The 22,162-nt window shown below is 32.2% G+C and overlaps 2 protein-coding genes across 5 annotated transcripts in view; one reads left to right on the forward strand and one right to left on the reverse strand.

Annotated features, from left to right (window-relative positions):
• The window catches only part of LOC140436612 (uncharacterized), a 124,729-nt gene extending 120,835 nt beyond the window's left edge, over window positions 1–3,894 (reverse strand). Inside the window, exons 1-2 of the mRNA XM_072525576.1 lie at window positions 3,775–3,894; window positions 3,231–3,411 (exon numbers count right to left, since the gene is read on the reverse strand). Coding sequence (XP_072381677.1) covers window positions 3,231–3,411; window positions 3,775–3,810 — 217 coding nt within the window. The 5' untranslated portion in view covers window positions 3,811–3,894. The remainder of the gene's footprint in view (window positions 1–3,230; window positions 3,412–3,774) is intronic.
• A 360-nt stretch (window positions 3,895–4,254) lies between these two features.
• Window positions 4,255–20,769, forward strand: Hsf (Heat shock factor). Of its 4 annotated transcripts, XM_072525578.1 has the most exons (4): window positions 4,255–4,395; window positions 4,455–5,419; window positions 6,128–6,888; window positions 20,209–20,769. In XM_072525578.1, the coding sequence occupies exons 2-4, from the start codon at window positions 4,476–4,478 to the stop codon at window positions 20,634–20,636; spliced, it is 2,133 nt and encodes a 710-aa protein (XP_072381679.1). In that variant the 5' UTR covers window positions 4,255–4,395; window positions 4,455–4,475; the 3' UTR covers window positions 20,637–20,769. The 4 variants fall into 4 exon arrangements, with proteins under 4 accessions (XP_072381679.1, XP_072381678.1, XP_072381680.1 ...); XM_072525577.1 differs by having other exon boundaries at window positions 4,260–5,419; XM_072525579.1 differs by having other exon boundaries at window positions 4,260–5,419; window positions 20,356–20,769.
• Window positions 20,770–22,162: the final 1,393 nt, after the last annotated feature.

Here is a 22,162-nt window from a genome sequence, read left to right on the forward strand (position 1 = left end):
TTTGAAAAAAAAAAACGGTTTTTTATTGTTTTTGTTGAAAAAGCAGAAAACAAACCAAATTGTTGATAAAACAGACATACGAAAAAAATGAAAAATACAGAATGTGGTAAAATATCAGTGAAATTTCAATGACTAATATTGTGTATTGCCTCCACTGCTCTAATAACCTCTTGCAGACGACGGGGCGTACTCTCAATTTTTCTCCGGATTACATTTTGTGGTATGTTATTCCACTCTCTCATTAACAGATCCTTAAGCTCCTGTGCGTTGTTAGGAGGAGATTTTAGGGGTTGAATACGTTTTTTTAAATCGTCCCAGAGATGTTTTTAAGGGATTCAGGTCCTGAGACCTAGCTGGTCAGGGTAACCTCGTAATTCCAACCTCGTTTAAGTATTGTATACTGATCGTGGCAACGTGCGTTCGCGCGTTTTTCTGGATAAAAACGACGTCTTCTCCAAGCCCTGCCATGGTATGCATAACATGTTCTTCCAGAATCTCTGTAATGTCCCTTCATGCAATTAAGGACCAATTTTCGATGAAGGGTAGTTCTGTGCGAAAGTCGGAAGATACACCTTCCCAAGCCATGACCGAGCCTCCACCAAATGGCATTTTTGGAGCAATGCGAAAATCATTCACCGGTTTTCCTCCAAACTCTTACACGTCCATCGGATCCAGTTAGGCAGAAACGGGATTCATCTGACTATAACTCTTCGCACCAATCGTTAATTCCACAATGCGCGTATTATCGAGCAAAAGCTAGTTGTGCAACTCGATGCCCCAGGCGAAGTGGCGGTCCTGTAGCCATTACCCGAGAAGATAGTCCAAAATAACAAAGTCTTCTCCTGACTGTTGCAACGCTAACATTGCGATTTCGTAATTCCTGTATATGATTTCGATGCATAATGGCAGTTGAGGTCCGGTTTCGCAAAGCCTGAAACACAAGAAAACGGTCATCTCGTGCCGTGGCCGTTCTTCTTCGTCCAGAGGCAGGTCGTCTGGCTAGCAAAGCCGTCTCATGAAAGCGTTGAAGCACTCGTTGAACCGTAGAAAGGCTTACGCCAACAGTTATACCTGTTACCAACAGAACCTCCAGTCCATCAGAAGAGCAAGGAATCGCTAGTTCATCATCTATTACACCATTAAAAAAGCATCCAATCACTGGCCAATCCTCCAGTCCATTACAAGGGTGTCAAATCACTGAACTTTCTGTGTGCCAAGAAACACCAGGGAAAGTGTTTGAGCATATGCTTCTGGAAAAGATAGTTCAAACTAGTGTAAAAAAGAAAGTTAAATGAAGAATTAATACCGCAGAAATAATAACAAAAGAAGAATACATCAGTTCTTTAAAGACAAAAAAGGCTGAGTCCATTAAAGGAAAACAGAAAACCTGTCCAAAAACAATCAAGAAAAAGTCAAAGAAAGATGAATCAGTTAGTGATGAGGAGATAGAAGATATGTCTTTAGGGGAAAGTGACGAAGTAGAAGAGGAATTCATAGAGAAAACTGCGATATTAAAACCTGTAAATGTGGAAGATATTAAACAAGGCTCTTTTATAGTTGCAACTTTTATGGGTGGGAAGCGTGGTACAACTGCTTTTAGGTATGTGTGTGGAATTGAAAACTTTGATGACACTAAAAATGAAATAGAAGTGGTAGGATTAAGAAGTATTGATAAGGGTAAAAAGACTTTTGTTGTTAATGAAAAAGACAGTTCATTTATTAGAATGTTTCAGATTATAGGAATATTGATGGATGCGATATTATCCCTTAATTGTGAAACAATTTGGTATACTTTTAATGGAAAAGTTGATGTTTTCAAATGTTAGATGTTACTAAATTTGTAAAATAAGAAAAGGTTATCAATAAAATACCAACATTTAATAAAAAAATTGGTATTTTAAATAAGAAATTTCATATTTTTTTTCTAAAATTGTTGAATTTTTAAATGCCAAAAATTATTACAATATTTTTATAGTGTCTTTCTTTGTCAGACCAAAATACACTCAATCCTAGGTGCTTTTAAATGGCAAAAAAACTAGTTGTCTCACTAGGTCTAATCCTAGTCACAGTAACCCCATAATGAAGGGATAGTGTGACACCTTACCCTCTTAAATAAAACATAATGTAAAATGAATTTTAAAAATGCAACATGGCTATTCACTGTGCAATGATTGTGAGAATTGACCAGAAAGTCTTCATTAAAAATCTGAAACCATTCAATTAAAACAAATATATTTTTTTTATTTTAAAATCAAATTTGCATATTTTTACGTCATACTAACTCTAGGTGACCCAATAAAATTTCAAAAATAAATTTTTATATCTTTGTGTTAATTGAGGAAGATTTATTTTGTTAATAAACATGGTTTTGTAATATTATGTGCTCGATTTTATAGTAGTTTTCAGCCACTTCCAGTTGGTAAAAATTTAACTGATATAAGCAAAAAATAATTACTAAATTTACTAGACAGTTCAGACTGGAAACAATGAACCTAGTATACAAGTTTTGTGTTAGTGTAAAATTCTATATAATCTGTCCCTTGTTTTTCTCAGTAACATCCTATATACTCTATTCAGTGAATTCAGTACAAACATTAAGTTGCAACTGTCTAGTAGGTAAGTAAATTTAGTAAATAATTGTGCATTATGTTAGTCAAATTTTGATTTCATGTTAATTTTTGAAATGTTATAACTCTTTATTATACTCTCTTTATTCATGATTTTTCTCCTTTTGTCAATGAAAGAAGTCTGCAATAGAAAGTTTACTTGAGCTACTAATAGTCAGTCAGAGATAGGAATATTAGTGTAGTATGTTGCTGACAATGTATATTACAAATCACAATATTTCCAAGCTCAGACAACACAAAAAAACAATATTTAAAAACATGGGGAATCACAGAAGAATTAGAAATCCATACATGTAATTTAACATCTATTTCTATCCTATCCTATTCAGTTTCAGTAATTTGATTACATGGTAGAAATCAATGGAAATACTCAAATGAGTTTAATATTTACAAAATATAAAACATTATCCAATAAGTCTTTATAATTTGGGAAATTTACAAAATTACATCAAAAGAAACACAATGAGTAAAAACGAATTTAAAATGGCATTTAATGAAATATTAAGACATTTTCATCACATACAAACACAGAGAAAAAAATAATGAAATGCCCAATGACTAATATGGGCACTGTTATAAAAAAATATGTTATTTTGTACAAACCTATTTGCTCACTCTGTTTGGAACTTTCAGCGATTTCTGCATACTGTTCATGCTGCTGTTCCCAATCATCCAAACTGGCAGTATCCTCAAGACCTCCAAATGTCTCATCATTAAGAGCATCATATTCTTCTTCATTATCTAAACAGTCATCTTCATCAGGTGGAAGTAAATTATCCCCATTCTAAAACAAATAACGGCAAATTAAAACTATTTCACATCAAGGCTTTAACAGTAATATAAATCATCACAGTGCAACATGTACATTTTATTGCCTAAATTAACAGGAAATTTGTCAACAAGCAAAATGAATCTATTTAAACTTTATTTGATTATTTCCTGACCTTTCGATAGCTATTGCCACAGTATAATAAAATTGAATCGTGAAATAATCAAAATATAAAGAAATAAACTAAAAAGATGTAGAAAAACAATCAAAAAGGTTATTTTGAGAAAATCACCAACATTTGTCCTAAGATATTCTAATGAATATTCTGGTGGTATGTTAATCGGATAATATTCTGAAGCAAGTAAATTTTAAACTTACGTTTAATGTATCAAAGTCAAAAAATGAATTAGCCATTGAATTTTTCCGAAAATATCATTTCTTTCATATTGTCTGCACTGGACTGAAGTTAAACGCGAAATGTGGAAGTTTCTTGTGGAGGTGTGAAGATAGTCACGCTTTCCAATTTTCCAGAGACATATTTATGAGCAAGACTAAATTTAAGAAACAACTCTATAATAAAAAAAAAATATTAACTAGATACATATAACTAGTTGTTCTGACTAGATTTGTTCAGTGTCCACATAACAATTAATATCCTAAGAACAACTATATGTATGCATTTAGGTTTCAAGATACAATATCAAAACTGTACAAATCAATAAGTGGCTTACAAAATTCTGAAATTATAAATAAAAAAGTTACAAATATAGTATAGTTTTCCTAGCTAATTGATTAATGATTGAAGAAGACAGAATTAGAAAGAAGAAGAGTAAATCGCAAAAGTTTACGTCACTCGCGTCACTCTAAAATGATGTCAAAGTCAAAGTCAAAGTGGTAATACTATGTTTACTATTAAAAAACGACTAGAAATTTGATCAATTACCATTTTATAAAATACCTGACCTATAAATAATTTCTGTTATTTTCAGTTTAGTGAAGGTAAAATTTGTACCTTACTTGTTATACACGGAAGTTTTACCCTCATTTAGTGGGAAAAGTTTTTCAGGTGTAGCCTTAGAATGGATGAGCCAATCAAATATGAAGAGCAGGCTCAAGTTGCTTCATCAATTCCCCTATTTATAAAAAAGCTATGGAAAATGGTTAATGACGTAGATTCAGATAATATCATTAGTTGGAATGTTGAAGGAGACAGTTTTATTATACATGATCAACTACAATTCATTATCAAATTATTACCTCATTATTTTAAGCATAACAATATGGCCAGTTTTGTAAGACAGTTAAATTTTTATAACTTTCATAAAGTTCAAAATGTAAATAACGAAGTGCAGTTTGCTCATGAATGTTTCATTAAAGACATGCCTGAAGTGTTATCATACATCAGAAGAAAAAACCCTGTAGTTAAGCAGAAATCAGTGCCTAATTTTAAAGAGCAAGAAGTACAAGGTCTTCTAAAAGATGTTAAAAGTTTAAAAGGAAAACATTCATTAGTTGATAAGGAACTTGCTATGCTGAAGCAAGAAAACCTTGCCTTATGGACAGAATTAAATTCACTTAGAGTAAAATATACCAAACAGTCAACCATCATCAACATGCTAATACATTTTTTAATTACATACATTCATTCACACCAAACTGCATTTACTAAACAAAACATAGATGCTTCTTCAAATACTCTTAATAGAAATAATATTAAAGTAGGGCCACAACTGCTAGAAATAGGTTATAAGAATCCCAAGAGGTCTCCTGCACAGAATCCATATACAGTTCTGCAACCAGGAACTAGTGATTCAGTAACATATTCATTGGAGTTGCCTGAAACTTGTGGACCTGAAGTGAAAAGACAGAGGAGGAGTCCCAAAGGATTAGATGATCTAATGATGCAAAGTCAACAGGGATTTCCAGGAATGAGTTCTTTAAAGAAGCCACAGAGATCTGGGATTACCTATTCCATTAAATTGCCAAGTCAAGCTGAGAAACTTATTCAACCTGACATTCCTAGGTGAGTACAGAGCACTGTTAAAATTATACTTTTATAATATTGTCACCTCTTGCAAGAAATAAACATAAGAGTTTTTTAGTTATAGGTATGATATAATGTACCTATCACCCAAGTGTGACACTGTTAACTACATGCATAGACAGTAAGTTAATGAGTATTCAAGTTAAAATTATCAAAAAATTAAATTAAATGTTTCTTAAAGAATAGTAAGAGTAAATTTAAAAGAAACTTATAAAGAAGTAAAGACTTCTGACCATCATTATATATTTTATTATTAAAATATTTAAAATTGATCCAAAAGAATTACAAATATCTTCAAAACGTGTTCAGTCTAATTGGAGCATTGTTTTTTCAATGTTTTTATATTTATTCTTCACTCAGGAGCTTCTGCATAATCTGCTCTGAGGAGACCTAATAGGGTTGAAATACATATAAGCGGATGGAAGGAGCCCTGCATTGAAATTAACTCTCAAATGTCTTTCTGCTAATTTAAGAAGTCAAAAAAGTTAGGAACATCATTACTTATAAATCCTTTGCTGTTTTATATGATGATATCAAATATGGTTTGACAATCCAATTGTGTTGATCTGCCAATAGCCATGTAGTTTTATAAGTATATTTCTTTTTATTAAAATTTAAAACATGTAACTAGACTGTTTCCTGTCTTCATAAAAAAGTGATTAGCTTATATCTTCTTATCTTTTTTAGATCATTACTGGACATACTAAAGCAGAATGAGCAACTATGTGAAGATGAAAATGATGAGATAACAAATCTTCAGGCAGCAGAGAATTTAATACACCTAAAGGAAGAACCTGATGATTTGCAGGATGATATGATGACTGACGACGATACCGATATAGACAAATATTACACGGTTAGTTATCCTTCTGAAAAGTCAGTAAAAGAAGTTAAACCCGAAGAACAGATAGCAGCAGAGAGTCCATACGATGGACCAATAATAGAGAGCCCACAAGAGAATGTGGTTGATCAAGGAACTCAAGTTTTTTCTCATTCGGATATTCCTGAGATTATTTCACAAGAAGTACCTATCAAAACACCTTCTGGTAAAACTAACTTGACCATTTCATATCCGAATTCACAAAATTTTAACCAGAACTCAAACAAAAAGAAAATAAAGGTCTTCGACCATGTATTTATACCAAACAAACCAAAAACTTTATTAAAGGGAACCTCTAAATTAAAGTCTACTGTAACTGCTCCAAATACAGGGAAAATCTTACCTTCAAAAGTTGCAACATCAAAGTCATCAAGAAGGTTGTCATCTCAGTCTAACGATATCGAAGCAGCTGAAGGAACTCTGTTAGAAATTCTAAAGGAAAATGAGAAACTCACTAAAGATAATATAAAGAATCCAACTAGAGCCAATTATAAGCGTTCAAATTTGGAGAAATTAATAAATTCTGATGCAAATATGGGCAACTCTTTTAACAATTACTTCATAACTGGTAAGTCCTATATATTTGAGATATATATATGAATACATTTACCTTTCTCCATAATTTTCTTTTACTGTAAAGTGAGATGAATTAATATAAAAGAATTTTTTAATTGAACATAAATATACAATAGCAAGATTAAAAGATCTCACCAAAGTAGTGTTTACAAATGAGTTTTGTAGTTCACGGATAAGCTTATTTAATAATACAGCCTGATTTTAGTAAAATACACTTTGTCTTCTTCTGATGTGTTAGACTTATAGCGTGTAGACATTCATCTGCTATTTTTGTGAAGTCTATTTGTTGGTTCTGTGGAGTGTGCCGTCGGCTGCTTTCCTGAATAGTCTTCACACCAGTTCCTTTTACCTCGATGCCAAGAGTATTGTTTGCAACCAAGGCTCTCTTCTGCTCCATATTTTCCACATTATAGTTATGGTTATAGTATATAGAGATACTTACATTCTACACTTCTGTTATTTTTGTTCAAAGAAGCCATTTCAACACAATAATTGCAAACCGAACTAATGCAGACTGTTCTCAACTTCATACTGCAGACAGTATCAATAATAAATAATCTTAAAATTAAATTTATTTTGTAAACTTGACAAAATTTAAAAGCGGATTTACTGCTGTACTGCCATAAATTGATCCTAAAGTTATTGTTGATTGAAGTTAGTAGAACTTAAAAATAAAATATTAGATTACTTGCAAATTATTTTTGACATATCATTAGAGGAATAATAGGATAATCAATTATTTTTTTAAAGATGAAATGAGGCTATGAGTGCAACAACGGACCAACCCATAAAAATTCAAAATTTATTTTATTGTAGAATATTAACTGTCTAGTTGAAATCTATCAGCTGCATAGTTAACCAATCCATATTTTTCTGTTTGTTACTAGATGGCTGCACTAAAGTAGTTTTGGAACTCCATATTTTATATGATAGGATCGTAAAGAAGCCAAGTGGACCATGTGTGCTTAGTCCACTGTGCTGCTGACAGTTAGATGTTTTTCTATCATTCTTGATTGATATTTTTGGATATTTTTGTAAATTGTTATTGTGACATTTAATTATTGTGAAATATATTTATTCTGTTCTATCCCCTATCCGCCATCCTATTTTATTTTCCGACAAATGTTCAACAAGGAATATAATTTACACTTTCATCCACCAATTGCTGACTCTTGTAAGAAGTGTGATTTATTTGAAGTCAAAATAAAGGCAGCCAATAGTGAATCAAGTAAACAACTCGAAACTGAAAAAGAACTTCGTCAAAAGAAGGCGAAGGGTGCTAGAGAATCTTTATAAAGAGACACCTAAATGAAAAAAAAAAAAACAAAGAAAACGCGTCAGTCATCTGTTTCAATGTGATGAAGACTTTACCTACACCTGTACTTACCACAGGAATTTGTTACTACAAGCGGCAATTATGGGCCTACTGCTTCACTATTCATGAAATGGAAATTAACAGCTCACTTATGTTTGTGTAGGATGAAACCATCGCCTCTAGGGGTCCTCAAGAGGTAGGGTTCTGCATTTTATTTTACATAAAAAATTTCGTAAAATTGAAATGACTTAATATGTATTCTAACCAATGTGGTGGTCAGAATTGTAATATTAAAATGTCATTATTTTGCAATTATATAACTACATCTTTAGATTTACCATGGAAGAAATAGACCACAAGTTTCTGGTAAGTGGTCATTCTTACTTGCCATCTGACCAAGATTTTGGTATAATAGAAAAAGAAAAGAAATTTCATACCTCAAGAGTGGCATACAATGATAAAGCACTCTAGAAAGAAAAATCCATTCCCAGTAAGAAACACAGACAAATCAAATTTTTTTTCTACAAAATTGCTTGAAAGTAATATAACCAACAGAAAAGTTTCTGAATCAAAAACCAAGGTAGAGTGGCTTAAAATTCAATGATTAAGGATTAGGAAAGACTTTTCCAATATTCTTCAACATAAGTTCGAACAATGAAAATGTTTGTTTTGAAACACTGGAGTAATAAAAGGAAATATGTTTCCAAGAATACAATGGAATTGCCACTTCTGTATCCAAATGGTAATACTATTAATAAAGCTAAAAAAAGACCTCTCCATTGATACCCCTTATACACCATGAATTTTATAAAAACCTGAGATCCTAAGCACAAGCAGCTGGAGGTGAAGTAATTGGCCCAGTTGACAATGAAGAGCATTAGTCATTCTAACTTCTGATGTTTTATACACATTCTTTGGTAATCCAAAATTTTTGATCAAATTTATCAAATAAGTAATATCTAACATACATCCATTCATTCAAACCAAAAAATATTCTTAAACAAGGTTATAGGGGATCTCCTAATTTTCACTAGTTAGAACCCAGATTCTAACACTTATCAATATTGGGGTTAGTCTGTTATTACACTCATAGACTCAAATCACTTGAGTTTAAGTTGGCGCCACAACGTTGATACATATTTCCATTTATTTGATTGATCCCCTAACGGGTAGCCAAAAGAAGTATTCCTAATTTTATGATCGAATGCCATGCATTGTTACAGCTGATAGTTAAACAGCTGTACAAAATAAGCTCTATTCTAATCAAAATCACATTTGTATTTACTTTGGCAACGAGTGTACCAGTATAACAAAACAGTAATTCATTTGTACAAACAGTGCTGTCTATGGAAGAACTTTTTACCTTGCCCTTTTAATCTTAATATATTTTTTATTTTACATTTTTTATCTTTTTTTTATATAACTACATAGTTCTAAAATGGTAATGTAGTTAAACAAATATGTGAACGTGAATTAAATAGAAAGCGTGTTATAAAACATTTTTGTCTAATTTCAAACACTTTTCTAATTTCAAACACTTGTCTAATTCCAAGGCCATATGGCCTTATACAGTGTGGAAACCACTTATGGAATAAAATTGTTTGTGTCCTTATTACAGAAAATAATAAAAAACTCTGGGACACGTTAGCTTTTAAATTCAAATATGCGCTTTTTAAACATAAATTTAAATGTACAGGGTGATCCACGTAGGTCTGGTATAGTCCATAATCCTTATTTCTAATGAAATACCCTGTATATTTTTATGGTTTTAGAAGATTTTTAACAACCTGATTTCAACGAACTATATCCTCTAGGGTCTATAATGAATAATACAAGGTGAAATTTTGAAATTAATAATTTATCATGTGTTATGGTATTATTTTAAATTAGTTAAATACAGACAATACGCTTCTACTCTAAGTGTCAGTATATTGGGGAAAAATTCTGTTTAGTAATTGTGTTAAGATTTTTTGTCATGGATAGGTAAAAACTGTTTAAATAGTCTGCTAATTAAACTAAATCGATAAATAATGCGGATTGTTATCAATCAGTTGTTGGTGTGTTGACATTTTACATTAAAATAATAAATTCCTAATTAAAAGCTAATTTCTTGCAGAAATAAAAATGAAATATTTAACTGAGACCCACCAAATTGAGATTTTAATGATGATCGGTTACAGCGAGAATTGTAGAAGTTAAGTTGAAGTAGCAAACTTATCTAATCAGAGGTATCCTCAGTTGCCTAATATTGCACAAGGTACTGTGTCTAAAATTTATGCACAATTCAGAGAACTTGGACATGTCAAACCATTAAAAAGAAAACCGAACTTCATTGAAGATGAGGTGAAAGTGGATATTTTGTTAAGTGTCGCAGAGAATCCAACATCAAGTTCACATCAAATTGCACGTCAAAATAATGTGAGTCACACAACTGTCCTAAGGTGTCTCCATGAAGAAAAACTTCATATAAATTGACTTTTGTGCAGGAGCTAACAGAAGACGATTCAGATCGTAGAATGGATTTCGGCGAAAGAATGATGGATAAAATTAACACAAACGAAATAGCTCTTGGCACAATTTTTTTTTTAATGAATCAACATTTACATTGAACGGACAGGTAAACCGACAAAACTGTAGATATTGGTCAGCGGAGAATCCTCATTGGATGCGTGAGACACACACTCAGTGTCCTCAAAAGTTGAATGTTTGGACATGTATTATAGGAGATCATATTATTGGTCCTATATTTGAAGATGGTAATTTGACAGCGGAAAAATATTTAAGCATGCTAAGAGACGATGTTCTTCCCCAGTTGGCTATGGTTCCAGCAGGACGGTACAACATCCCATTAAGCTTTAATGGTGAGAAATTACTTGAATGAGATCTTCTTCAATAAATGGATTGGACGAAGGGGTACTATTGAGTGGCCAGCTAGGTCGCCAGACCTTACGCTTTTGGATTTTTTTCTGTGGGGTTATCTCAAGAACAAAGTATATGCAACACAACCAACTAGCATTGAAGACCTCAAAGAAAGGATAACTACAGAAATACGGAATATTTCACCTCAAACTTTAAACAAAGTTCGGGACGAGTTTTGTAGGAGACTGTGTTATTGCCAACAACAAGGTGGAGAACATTTTGAGCATTTATTTTAATGTAATCCAATCAGTTACCTCGGGTATTCTATGAATTAATTGTCTTGAAGAAAATTATACTTAATTTCAAAATTTCATCTTGTATTATTCATAATAGACCCTACATGACATAGTTCGTTGAGATCAGGTTGTTAAGGAACTTTTAAAAACATAAAAATATACAGAGTGTTTCATTTAAAATACAGATTATGGACTATGCCAGACTTGCGTGGATCACCCTGTACATTCGAATTTATGTTTAAAAAGCGCACATTTAAATTTAAAAGTTAAAGTATCTCAACGTTTTTTATTATAAATAAAAAAGGACATAAACAATTTTATTCCATAAGTGGTTTCCACACTGTATAAAAACCATACATTTGTTACTTCCCTAGTTGAGTTAGTATTGACTGAGTCTGTAATAAAAACAGAGAACTGGTTAAGTGACGAGAATATTAACAATGAGATCTGAAATAACAAGTGTCTGTTCAATACACATAAAAATGTGAAAGAAATGGTAGGACCACAATGAAAAAACCATTCATTAATACTTTTAAACAAAAATGAGAATGCACTACTGAAGACTGAGGAATAACTAAAATCCTTCTTGAGCTTCATTGCGGTTTTGCTGAGTACTTTTCAATAGTTCTTCTTCATTCTTCGAAAGTATTGAATGATGGGATCGAATTCTAAAGTTTTTGGATGACTGTTTTGGATGTTTGTTGCTGGACCATTCTTATCCAACTAGGACCTGATTCACTAGGAGAGAAACTGAGTGTCGCTTGCTACTAACATCACATAATTAGCGACTACTATACTCTAGGAGGGTAATATATTGACAGAACAGCAAAAAAACTAAGAAGATGGAATTCCTGAATGTGACCAAAAACTTGATTATATTGATATATTAGATTTTCGTTTCAGAGAGAGCTTCAAATGAAATAGTTAGAAAAAACGCTAGTGTTATGGAAGCCATTAAAATAATTACAACGCTGAAATGGAACTGGGCAGGATATGTTGCCAGAGTCAGAGATGAAAGATGGACCAAGAAAATTTTAGAATGGAGACCGATACACGAAGCTTATCGTCATAGTGGGCGTCCTCCAACAAGTTGGTCAAACGATCAAGCGCATCCAGCACAATTAGATTCAAGGTGCTCAAGATCGGATGCAATGGCATTATTTACAGGAGGCCTATATTCAGCAGTGGAGTCAAAGCGGCTAATGATGATGATGATTGGTGTTAATTATGTGTTCTTATTGTATGTCATACGCTAAATAAAAAGTAAATTCTCCATTACTGACACGCTTCCTGGTAAAACTCATAGCAACTTATAAACGATACGAGAAACTTAGTGATAAATCGCATGACTCAATTCAATTTTTATTTGCTGGACTATACCGATCATAAAAAGCCCTTGACAACTAAAAACTACAGTTGACAGACACAGAAAGTACAAAAAAATACTAGATGCACTTAAGTACACAAAAAATATGGAAAAAGCCCTGAGTCAGACAAACTACCATGAAAATTATAGAAAATAATCAGCTTAATGTATTGGTAAAGCTCTTTAATGTATTCTACCAATTGGATAATGTACCGAAGGAATAGATAACTTTGATATTTAGTTTTGTCTGCCTAAAAAGAAAAAAAAAAGTAGTTTCTAATATATATTATAAATAAACAATAGGGATCTAACTTCACCAAAATCCCATACTAGTAAAAATGAGTGTTGGGAGAGGAGATTTGATTTTGCCCAAACTCTTCAACCAAACAATGAAAAGCATTTAGAAGTTTATTAATAAACTACAATGGAAGGAATAGGGAATTAATATTAACGGTCAATATTTAAGAGTACGCAGACGATACAGTCCTTTTAACGTCGGAAAAGGGACACCTAGAGAGAATGATTCCATAGCTGTAGTTTATTTTTATGAACGAGAGAGTAATTAGCATAATTTTAACTGGTAGCTCCGACCACTCCATGGGCGTGCTCAAGATTAATTGAAAAATTACTTTGAATAATTGTAAAAAATAAATGAATTATTTCAGTGTTATAAAGTGTTATGTGTATGTAAACAAAAGTGACCTCTTTTATCACACACTATATTAGAACTGACTGGCCTACATTAAAAAGGGTTTTAAAAAATTCACATTTTTTTTAATTTTTAAAAATTACAAAAGAGAAAAAGAGTTTTTAAAACCGTCTAAGGTATGTTAAATAGATGAATAAAAATATTAATATAAAACTTACAGCTACTTGTTACAAATCCAAATCAGATTCAGAAGATGAACTTTCAGAGCCAAGATTTATAATAACTGGCTCGATCATTTTATCAGTAATATTGTCCAGCTTCCACATTTTTTCCTCTTCTTTAATAGTGTGATTTACTGCCTTTTCCCAGTTTTCAGGTTTTACATTATTTACGGCCTCCAAAAACAACTGTTTAACATAATGAATTTTAAAAGTGGTATTTTTTCTTGAAACTTCACTCTTTATCTGTGCCCATACCAGTTCAATCGGGTTTAATTCACAATGATATGGTGGGGATCTAAGTACTGTCATTCCACGATTTTTGGCAATTTCATCAATTTCGTATTTTTTAAATTTTTCTTTATGAAGAGCACACAACGAATAAAGTTCCTTTCTTATAGATCCGGGATGGTACGTAATATTTTTTGAACTCAGCCAATTCTGCAAGTCTTTTTTTAACCACTTGATTGTGGGCAGTCCTTCTATAAGTCTGGAGTGATAACTTGCATTATCCATTACTATTACACAGTTCTTAGAAAGAAGATCTATCATTTGTTCGAACCATTCTTGAAAGACATCAGCGTTCATGTCTTCATGGTAGTCACCGGTACGAGTTGATTCAAAAGTTAATAAACCACCTTCAACAAAACCGTCTGAACTGCCAATGTGTACTATTATCAGCCTGCGTCCCTTTCCTGATGGTGGGTTTAAACCAGTAGATAAGTTATTTACAAAAGCGTGCCTTTGACTTGTAACAGTTTCATCCTGCCAAAATTTATTTGGTGTATGACCCTCGTTGATCCATGTTTCATCAAGATAAAATATTTTTCTTTTTTGGTTTCTCATTTCCTTTATGGTTCTTAGAAAATGTCTTCTCCATATGACAATATCGCTTTTTTCTAATAAAATAGACTTTCTGGGATTTTTTTTCCAGCGGAAGCCTATTTCTTTTAAAAGTTTCCATAACGTACTTCGACTCATTTCTGGGTAATCCTTATCATCTCGAACTGAGACAAGAACTTTATCCAATGTTGGAAATTCTTGTCTAAAGAAGAATTCATGCACTTTCCGTCGAAGTCCTTCTTTAAAATGATATTCTATTTGAAATTTTGGTTTCCCTGGAGCATTACGTGGCATTTGAAAACTACCACATTTCTCTTCTTTAATAACTCTGTAAATCGTAGATTTCCCAACACCAAGTGTACTGCTAACTAACTCAACGGTCTCATCAACACTTTCACATAAACGTTTGTCTGTAAATGATTTAAAACAATTAAATATTAATGTTTTTTCATTAACTGTTAGAGGACCAATTTTTCGGCGTTTACACGGCACTTCCAAATTTTCCATAACACTAGTATACACAATAAACTGCACCTTGCAACTGAAGTACCTACTTTTAGTGAACTGTTAAGAATTTTGAATACGCCACTTGGACCTTCCTACAAAATGGAAAAACCCACTATCACATTTTCTGTGGAATAAGTTTAGAAGGTAATTATCTAGTCAATTACTGTCGTAGATTCCTGGAATTAAAGAATTAAATGTTTGATTGTTGAAACCCTTACTTCGTGGAATGCACTCATTTCAGATAAAATAAAACGTTTTATTTTATTTCAAGAATTAAACTTTATTTTGCAAATAGGCAAAGAATTAAACTTTATTTTGCAAATAGATAAAATAAAACGTTTTATTTTATCTAAAGAATTAAACTTTATTTTGCAAATAGGTAGGTACTTATTAAACTTTTATTGGTTATATATAACCAATAAAATAAACATCTTACATTTCTTGCAAATTCATTAGTACCTGTTAACCTCCATCACTCCGACACTGGCAACCTTATTTAGGGATTAGTAACCCTCACAACTATTGTATTCTATTCTGCTCCAACCTTTATACCTGGTGGTCATACTCAATTTAAAATTGTTTTCCTATATACTTCTGTAAACTTGTTGACAAATATCTGTTTTTCATTGAGTCACCCGTATCAACAGTTTAGGGATTTGCATACATAATTTATTGTTTTATTACTCTCTCATACATAAAAATACACTATAGACAAAGAAACCAAACACGTAATTCATCGTGTAGCGCTACAACCCTAGGTTTGTATTGGCTGATAGTACAACTTTTTTCCAATGGACTCTGTCTTTCATCAATCTAGTCAAGTGGAATTTTCATTGTTTGGACATCTGTTTGTATGTTGTCTCTCTATCTCATCCTGGGACGCTCAAGTGGCCTTTTTCCTATAGGAACCTCATTCCAAAATAGCCGTACAAGTTTTTCGTTATGTAGTCTATGTATGTGTTCTGTCACCGTAGTCGTTTTGATTAATCAAAATGTCACCTCCACGCGGTGGAACAATCAATCAATAGAATGCGTGTAATATCAATATAGATGTATATGATCAATATAGGAACCGAGTGGATTTGATCATTTTGTTTAATGCTCCGCAACATTTTCTTCCTTCTTCGGCTCTATTTGTAATCTTACTTCGAGATATTCGAATTGATCCACTTTTTTAAAACTATATTCTCTACTTCTGCTACTTATTTTTAGATTATCTTCGGACTCCATTTTCGTTGTTCTTATTTCAAAGTATTTTGTTTTATTTTCGTTTATGTATAGTACAAACTTTTTCATTATTGTTTCTATTTGTTAAATATTTTTATTAGTTATGATTTTGATCTCGGAATCAATGCTATATCGTCTGCAAAAGCGATAACTTGTCTCTTCTAGTATATTATATCATCTGTCTCTACACCACTTTGTCGTAGGATAGCTTCTAGGATAAGGTTAAATAAAGTTGTGGACAGTGGATCTTCTTCTTTTAATCCCTTCCTTGCCTTAAAAGACTCTGATAAACTTTCTTCCAGGATCACTTTATTAATGGTTCCTTTAAGGTCTTCTCCACTAAGTTTGGTAGGTATTTTTAACAGATCTATCGTTTCGTATAGTTTTCCTCTGTCGATTAAGGCGTATGCCCGCTTGAAGTCTATAAAAATAATGTGTAAACCTAGATTTTGTTCGTAGCTGTTGTGCAATATTTGATTCATGGTAAAAATCTGATCAATGGTAGATCTGTCTCTTCTAAACTCTCCCTGATATTCAGCTATTGTTTCAGATGCGTACCTTGTTAGTCGGTTTCTTATTAATAAAGCCAATATCTTATTTGCTAGATCTAATAGAGCAATTCGTCTATATAATTTTGGCATAGGCTTTTATATCCCTTTTTGTGGATCCGGCATATGGATGTAATATGATTTTTCCAACTCTGTAGCAATTTCTCATTTTTCAAATTCGTTATATTAGGTTGTTTAGTCGTTTGAGTAATAGCTGTCAACCTTCTTTGAATATTTTGGCTGTGATACCGTTTTTTCCCGAACTCTTGTCATTCTTCAGCTGCTTTATTATTTCCTATATCTCCTGATCTGGTGGTTCGTTTATTTCGGCCTCATTATTGCTTTGCTCCGGTCCGGTTTGCCCACGTTACTAGTTTTATGGTTAAGTCACTATTAGCGTGCCTTCTATACTTCTGTATAAGCATACGATTCCGGTACCCATAGCTTTATTGACATTAACCTCTTGATAAAAATTCCTAATCTCTCTCATAATTTTCCATCTGTTTCGATCTTGTGCCTCTTGCATCCAATTTTTATCATCATTATTTTGGCTTTACAACCCTGTGTGGGTCCTAACCTCCCCAAGAATTCTTTTCCAGTCGTCCCTATCCATCGCCTTCCTCCGCCAAGCACGTATTTCCATATTTCCAAACAAATTTTTATGGCAACGTTTTAGATTGTCTTTCTGACGTGTTGGTGGACGACTCTGCTTCGGTAGGCATCATCTCTTGGTCTCCATCCCAATATCCGCTTTGTTTATCTATTATCTGTCATTCGAGCCACGTGGTCTGTCCTTTTCCACTTAAGTGTTGCGATTCTTTCTACGGCATCAGAAACGTAAAAAAAACACGCACCATCGCCCTTTGAGCCACATGGATCTTGTATACTGTTCTCCTTGTCATAGTCAACGTTTCCGCTCCGTAAGTCAACACTGGCAATACACACTGATTAAAGGTTGTTCTTTTAAGACATATTGGTACGCCAGACGATATAAAAATGTGGTTCAACTTACCGGGAGCTGCCCAAGTCAGTCTTGTACGACGGAGAAAATCAACGGTTTGGTTATCTTGTCCTATGTGAATCTCGTGACCTAGGCAGTTATAGGCCATTACTTGGTGTATGGATCTTGTTCCTATGCATATATCTTCGCTGACTACAAAATTTGTGATCATCTGGGTTTTAGATATATTTATTTTCAATCCCCCTTTTAGAGAGGAAAGGTAGAGCTGATGGCCTCATCTATCCTATCAGCTATTAGCACAATGTCATCTGCAAACCTCATGAGGCTAAGCTTTTCTACATTTATATATTCCAAAATGATGTTTTGATGCATTTGTTATTATGCTCCAGTTTATCTATCTTTAGTATCTCTTGCGTCATTAGTGTTCAAAACCAACCCTTTATTTTTTTTTATATTTCTCTTTTTTTGGACTTTCTCCAAATGTTCGATTCTTTTATTTGCCTGTTTAAGTTCCTTCTCTAGTTCTGAATTTTTCTCTTTTAATTCTCTAATACAATCCAATGTAGTCTTTGTATTTTTTCATTTTGGTCATCATATCGTCATTCTTCCCCAAAAATATCCTATATCCCATATCCTCATTTTGGGGGCTCTTGTCCGGTGATCTCTTTATTAATTTGCTCTTTTCAATCTCTTCACTCGGGGGATATTTTAATAAAATATCGGGAACTATTCATAAACCAATCGGATGAATACAGTTTTTTCCAATAGAAACACCCAATAGAAACTAGTCTAAGAAAATTTTTTAATGACAGATTAATAATTTCTTCTTTTTCTTCTTGTTTCTCTTTATAAGCAATTCTGCTTGTTCATTGGCGGATTAATACCTCTGTGGAAGGTTGCCACTCCATCTTTTGGGCGGTCGGCCGATACTTCTTTTCGAAAGTAATAATTTCGAAAATAGAAAATTTCGTAGGCAACTAAGCCTTGCGATTTAAATACATGTTTTTCGTACTTCCATATCTATTAAACATTTAATTTATTCAACGCTAATTTATAATATTGAGATTTCACCTTAATCAAAAGTGTGAAGACATCAATAAATGTTGCATACAGTTTTTGGTCGTTCGCGATAAAGAGAAAAATATCAAAAAAACGGGTGTGGCAGTCCAGTGAGACTGCCGGTAGAAGTTATACTTCTGTACACGCGTTCGCCGTTACAAATTTATATGAGAGTCAATCTGCACAATCATTACATATTTAATGCTATAGGTAAGATAGAGCAGAAAGAGAAAAAGAATTAGGTATATAGGTATATGGCGCATCGTTTGCTGTATATAAACATTTGACCTGTAATAAGAGTATAGTAAATGAAGGATTGTATCAATATGTTAATGAAAATATATATTTTTATTTTCATATATGTATAAAAGGAGTTGAATGCAAAAAAATTTTTTTACACATACTCTGCAGTAAAATTCATTATTTATTTTGTTATTAATATAAAAATTACAATACAATACACTGCAACATAATTCAATATATTAATACAATACAAATTAAAATGCAATATTCATAAGTATTTAAAACTGACAATATACATAACTTACTTTACGAAGATAGAAATAAAAAACCAACAACTCGGATTATGTTGTAAATTTTCATTTTATTTTAAAATTTAGCATTTTTGCGTATATTACATATATTTAATAACATTAACGTGAGGTTTTTAAATATTTCAAAAATAAAAAAGGAAATTCATATTGGGATTCGAACTCACGTACACCAGCGTATGAACCAAACACGTAAAAGATTTGCCAATTAGACATGATACTAACGGATTTCAAAATTGACAGTTGTTTGTCATACAGTGATTATTTTGAAATACAAAAGCCTAAAATAATTATGAACATTTAATAAATAATACAAAACATATCACATAAATAATAATATTAATATATATTATTATATTATATATATATATATATATATATATATATATATATATATATATATATATATATTATTATATATATATATATATATATATATATATAATATTATATATAATATAATATATTCATAATATTAAATATATATACAACAGGAACATTTTTATTCTCGAGAGAGGAAGAGAGAGAAAATATATCTTATGTCTCTCTCTTACTCATTATCTTACATATGTAATGGTTTCACAGATTCACTCCCGTGCAAATTTCCAACGCCGACCGTGCGTATAGAAGTATAACTTGAATAATAAATGTCATTCTGTGGAATTAGTTGCGGTACACATCCAAACATTTAAATTTTAGAGTCTGCTTCATTGGTTATTCAATTGCTCATTAAATATTAAGTTGATGCATATGATCAATGATCAACACAATAAATTCGTTTTCTTACGTTTTCGTTACGGTTCGTTTTGTTTCTTTTTTTATTCATTCTCACATATTTTCGACTGTTATACAAACAAAAAGAGTATAATGCACTACTTAACATGTTCTGTACTTACTATTTTTGTTTCTATAGATACAGGTGCTACCGAGTTCTTGGGTTCCGACACCCAATCCAAAATCCAATCCGTTTCCGAATCTCCGAAAAAATTACAAAGGACCATATCCGGAGCAGCAAATACTTCTTCTGCAACTGATACTAATACTAATTTTAAAATTCTAGAAAGTCCAAAAGAACATTTCAGCAACTACGTCAGCAACACACAGGAAGAGATCGACATGTTGCAGGACATCTTGAATAATCTCACGTCGAATGACTTGTCTGGGATACTCGCAAACCAGCCAGGTCAACTTTCTGACGAAGATATATCTGCTATCAATGAAGAAATCGAACACGAGAAAGCTGTCGATGATATGCCGATCGAAGAGTTAGATGGCGATAATAGAGATGAAGACGTAGATAAGTATTTTAAAACGCATTTTTTAGATTTGGACAATGTTTAGATGTTTTTAGTTAAGGTTTAACTAGTATTTTACCAAATAATGTTAATATATTGTATCGGGTTATGTTTTGTTTTCCTTTATAACTTTGAATTGATTGAAAGTATTTTATTCTAATAAACTTTGTATCAAAATATTTTGATTGTTGTTTTTAATCCTTATCCTGTTTAATGAAGCACTTGTAGTAGGATTGCTGCTTAAGTAACAAAATATGACACAAACGCTATATAACTGCTCATTTACTACGTTTTATTGCTATATGTTGGGACTTCTTTGTCATACCAAACTTCTGATATGAAAGTAACAAAATTCTGCCTAAAAAACTACATGACTGTCTTTCGTGGCAACGTTATTATATAAAGCACGATCCAAAGCACAAAAGATTAGAAGCTGTCTTTTAAAAGGTGGCATATAAAATAGAAAACGTAACCCAATTACTGCATAACCCTAATGCAAGGACCCACAAGGAGACAGGAGACAAGGAGACTCACTATCAAAGACTCTTTTTAATTTGATACTAGAAGGAATAATCAGAAAAAGCAAAATAAATGTGTAAGAAACAATATTTAAAAATGGCCATCAATGTATAGCATTCGCAGACGATCTAACACTATTAACAACAAATAAGACATAGCTAAAAATAAGAGGCAAAAAATTTGGACTTTTAATAAACAAGGAAAAGACAAAATACATGATAATGGGAGAAACATATAAAGAAAAAGAAGACACATTGGAGATAAGAGAAAATACATGCATGATCAAAAAGAGCTTCAGAATGTACTTACCTAGGTGTAAAACTAGATGAAAAGGGAAGGGGAGATAAAAGCCAGAATAGTAAAAGAAATAAAAAAATATGGAGCATTACGATCATTAATGAAATCCAAATATGTCTCAATAAAAACAAAAATTAAAATCTACAAAACAGTTATCAGGCCTACAGCTACAAATGCATGCGAAACATGGGTCCTTAAAAATCAGAAATAGACCTTTTAGAAAGATGGGAGAGGAAAATACAAAGAGCAATATATGGAGGTATGAAAATAGATGGTCAGTGGAAAAGAAGGAATAATAAAGAACTTAAAAAACTATAAAATGAAAAAGAACTGAAATAATGGGAAAGGAAAGAATGCCGAAAATGCTGCTAAAATCATTTTCGGCATGACATTTATATCACGACAACCAGTACAAAAAAGAAGAATAGACCAAGAAAGAGATGAAAGGACAGCGTATATGAAGACTTACAAAAAAGTAATATTCAGAATTGGAAAGAAAAATCATTCGACAGAAATCAATGGAAGGAAGTGGTAAAAAAATGTATGGAAAGAAAGAAATTTTAAATGTCTTCTTCTTCTTCTTATGTAGGCATGACTGTCTGTTTTTCAATGTGCCTGCCTCCAGTAGTAAGTTGTTTGTGCATTTTAAATGTATTTTATATAAATAAATGTAAATAGTAATTGTAATAGAAAAATAAAGATTTCAGCCCTAGGCCTGTTGAGCTTTATAAATAAATAAATAACCCAATTACTAAA

This window comes from Diabrotica undecimpunctata, chromosome 3, assembly GCF_040954645.1.
Source record: "Diabrotica undecimpunctata isolate CICGRU chromosome 3, icDiaUnde3, whole genome shotgun sequence".
Classification (NCBI taxonomy): Eukaryota; Metazoa; Arthropoda; class Insecta; order Coleoptera; family Chrysomelidae; genus Diabrotica; species Diabrotica undecimpunctata.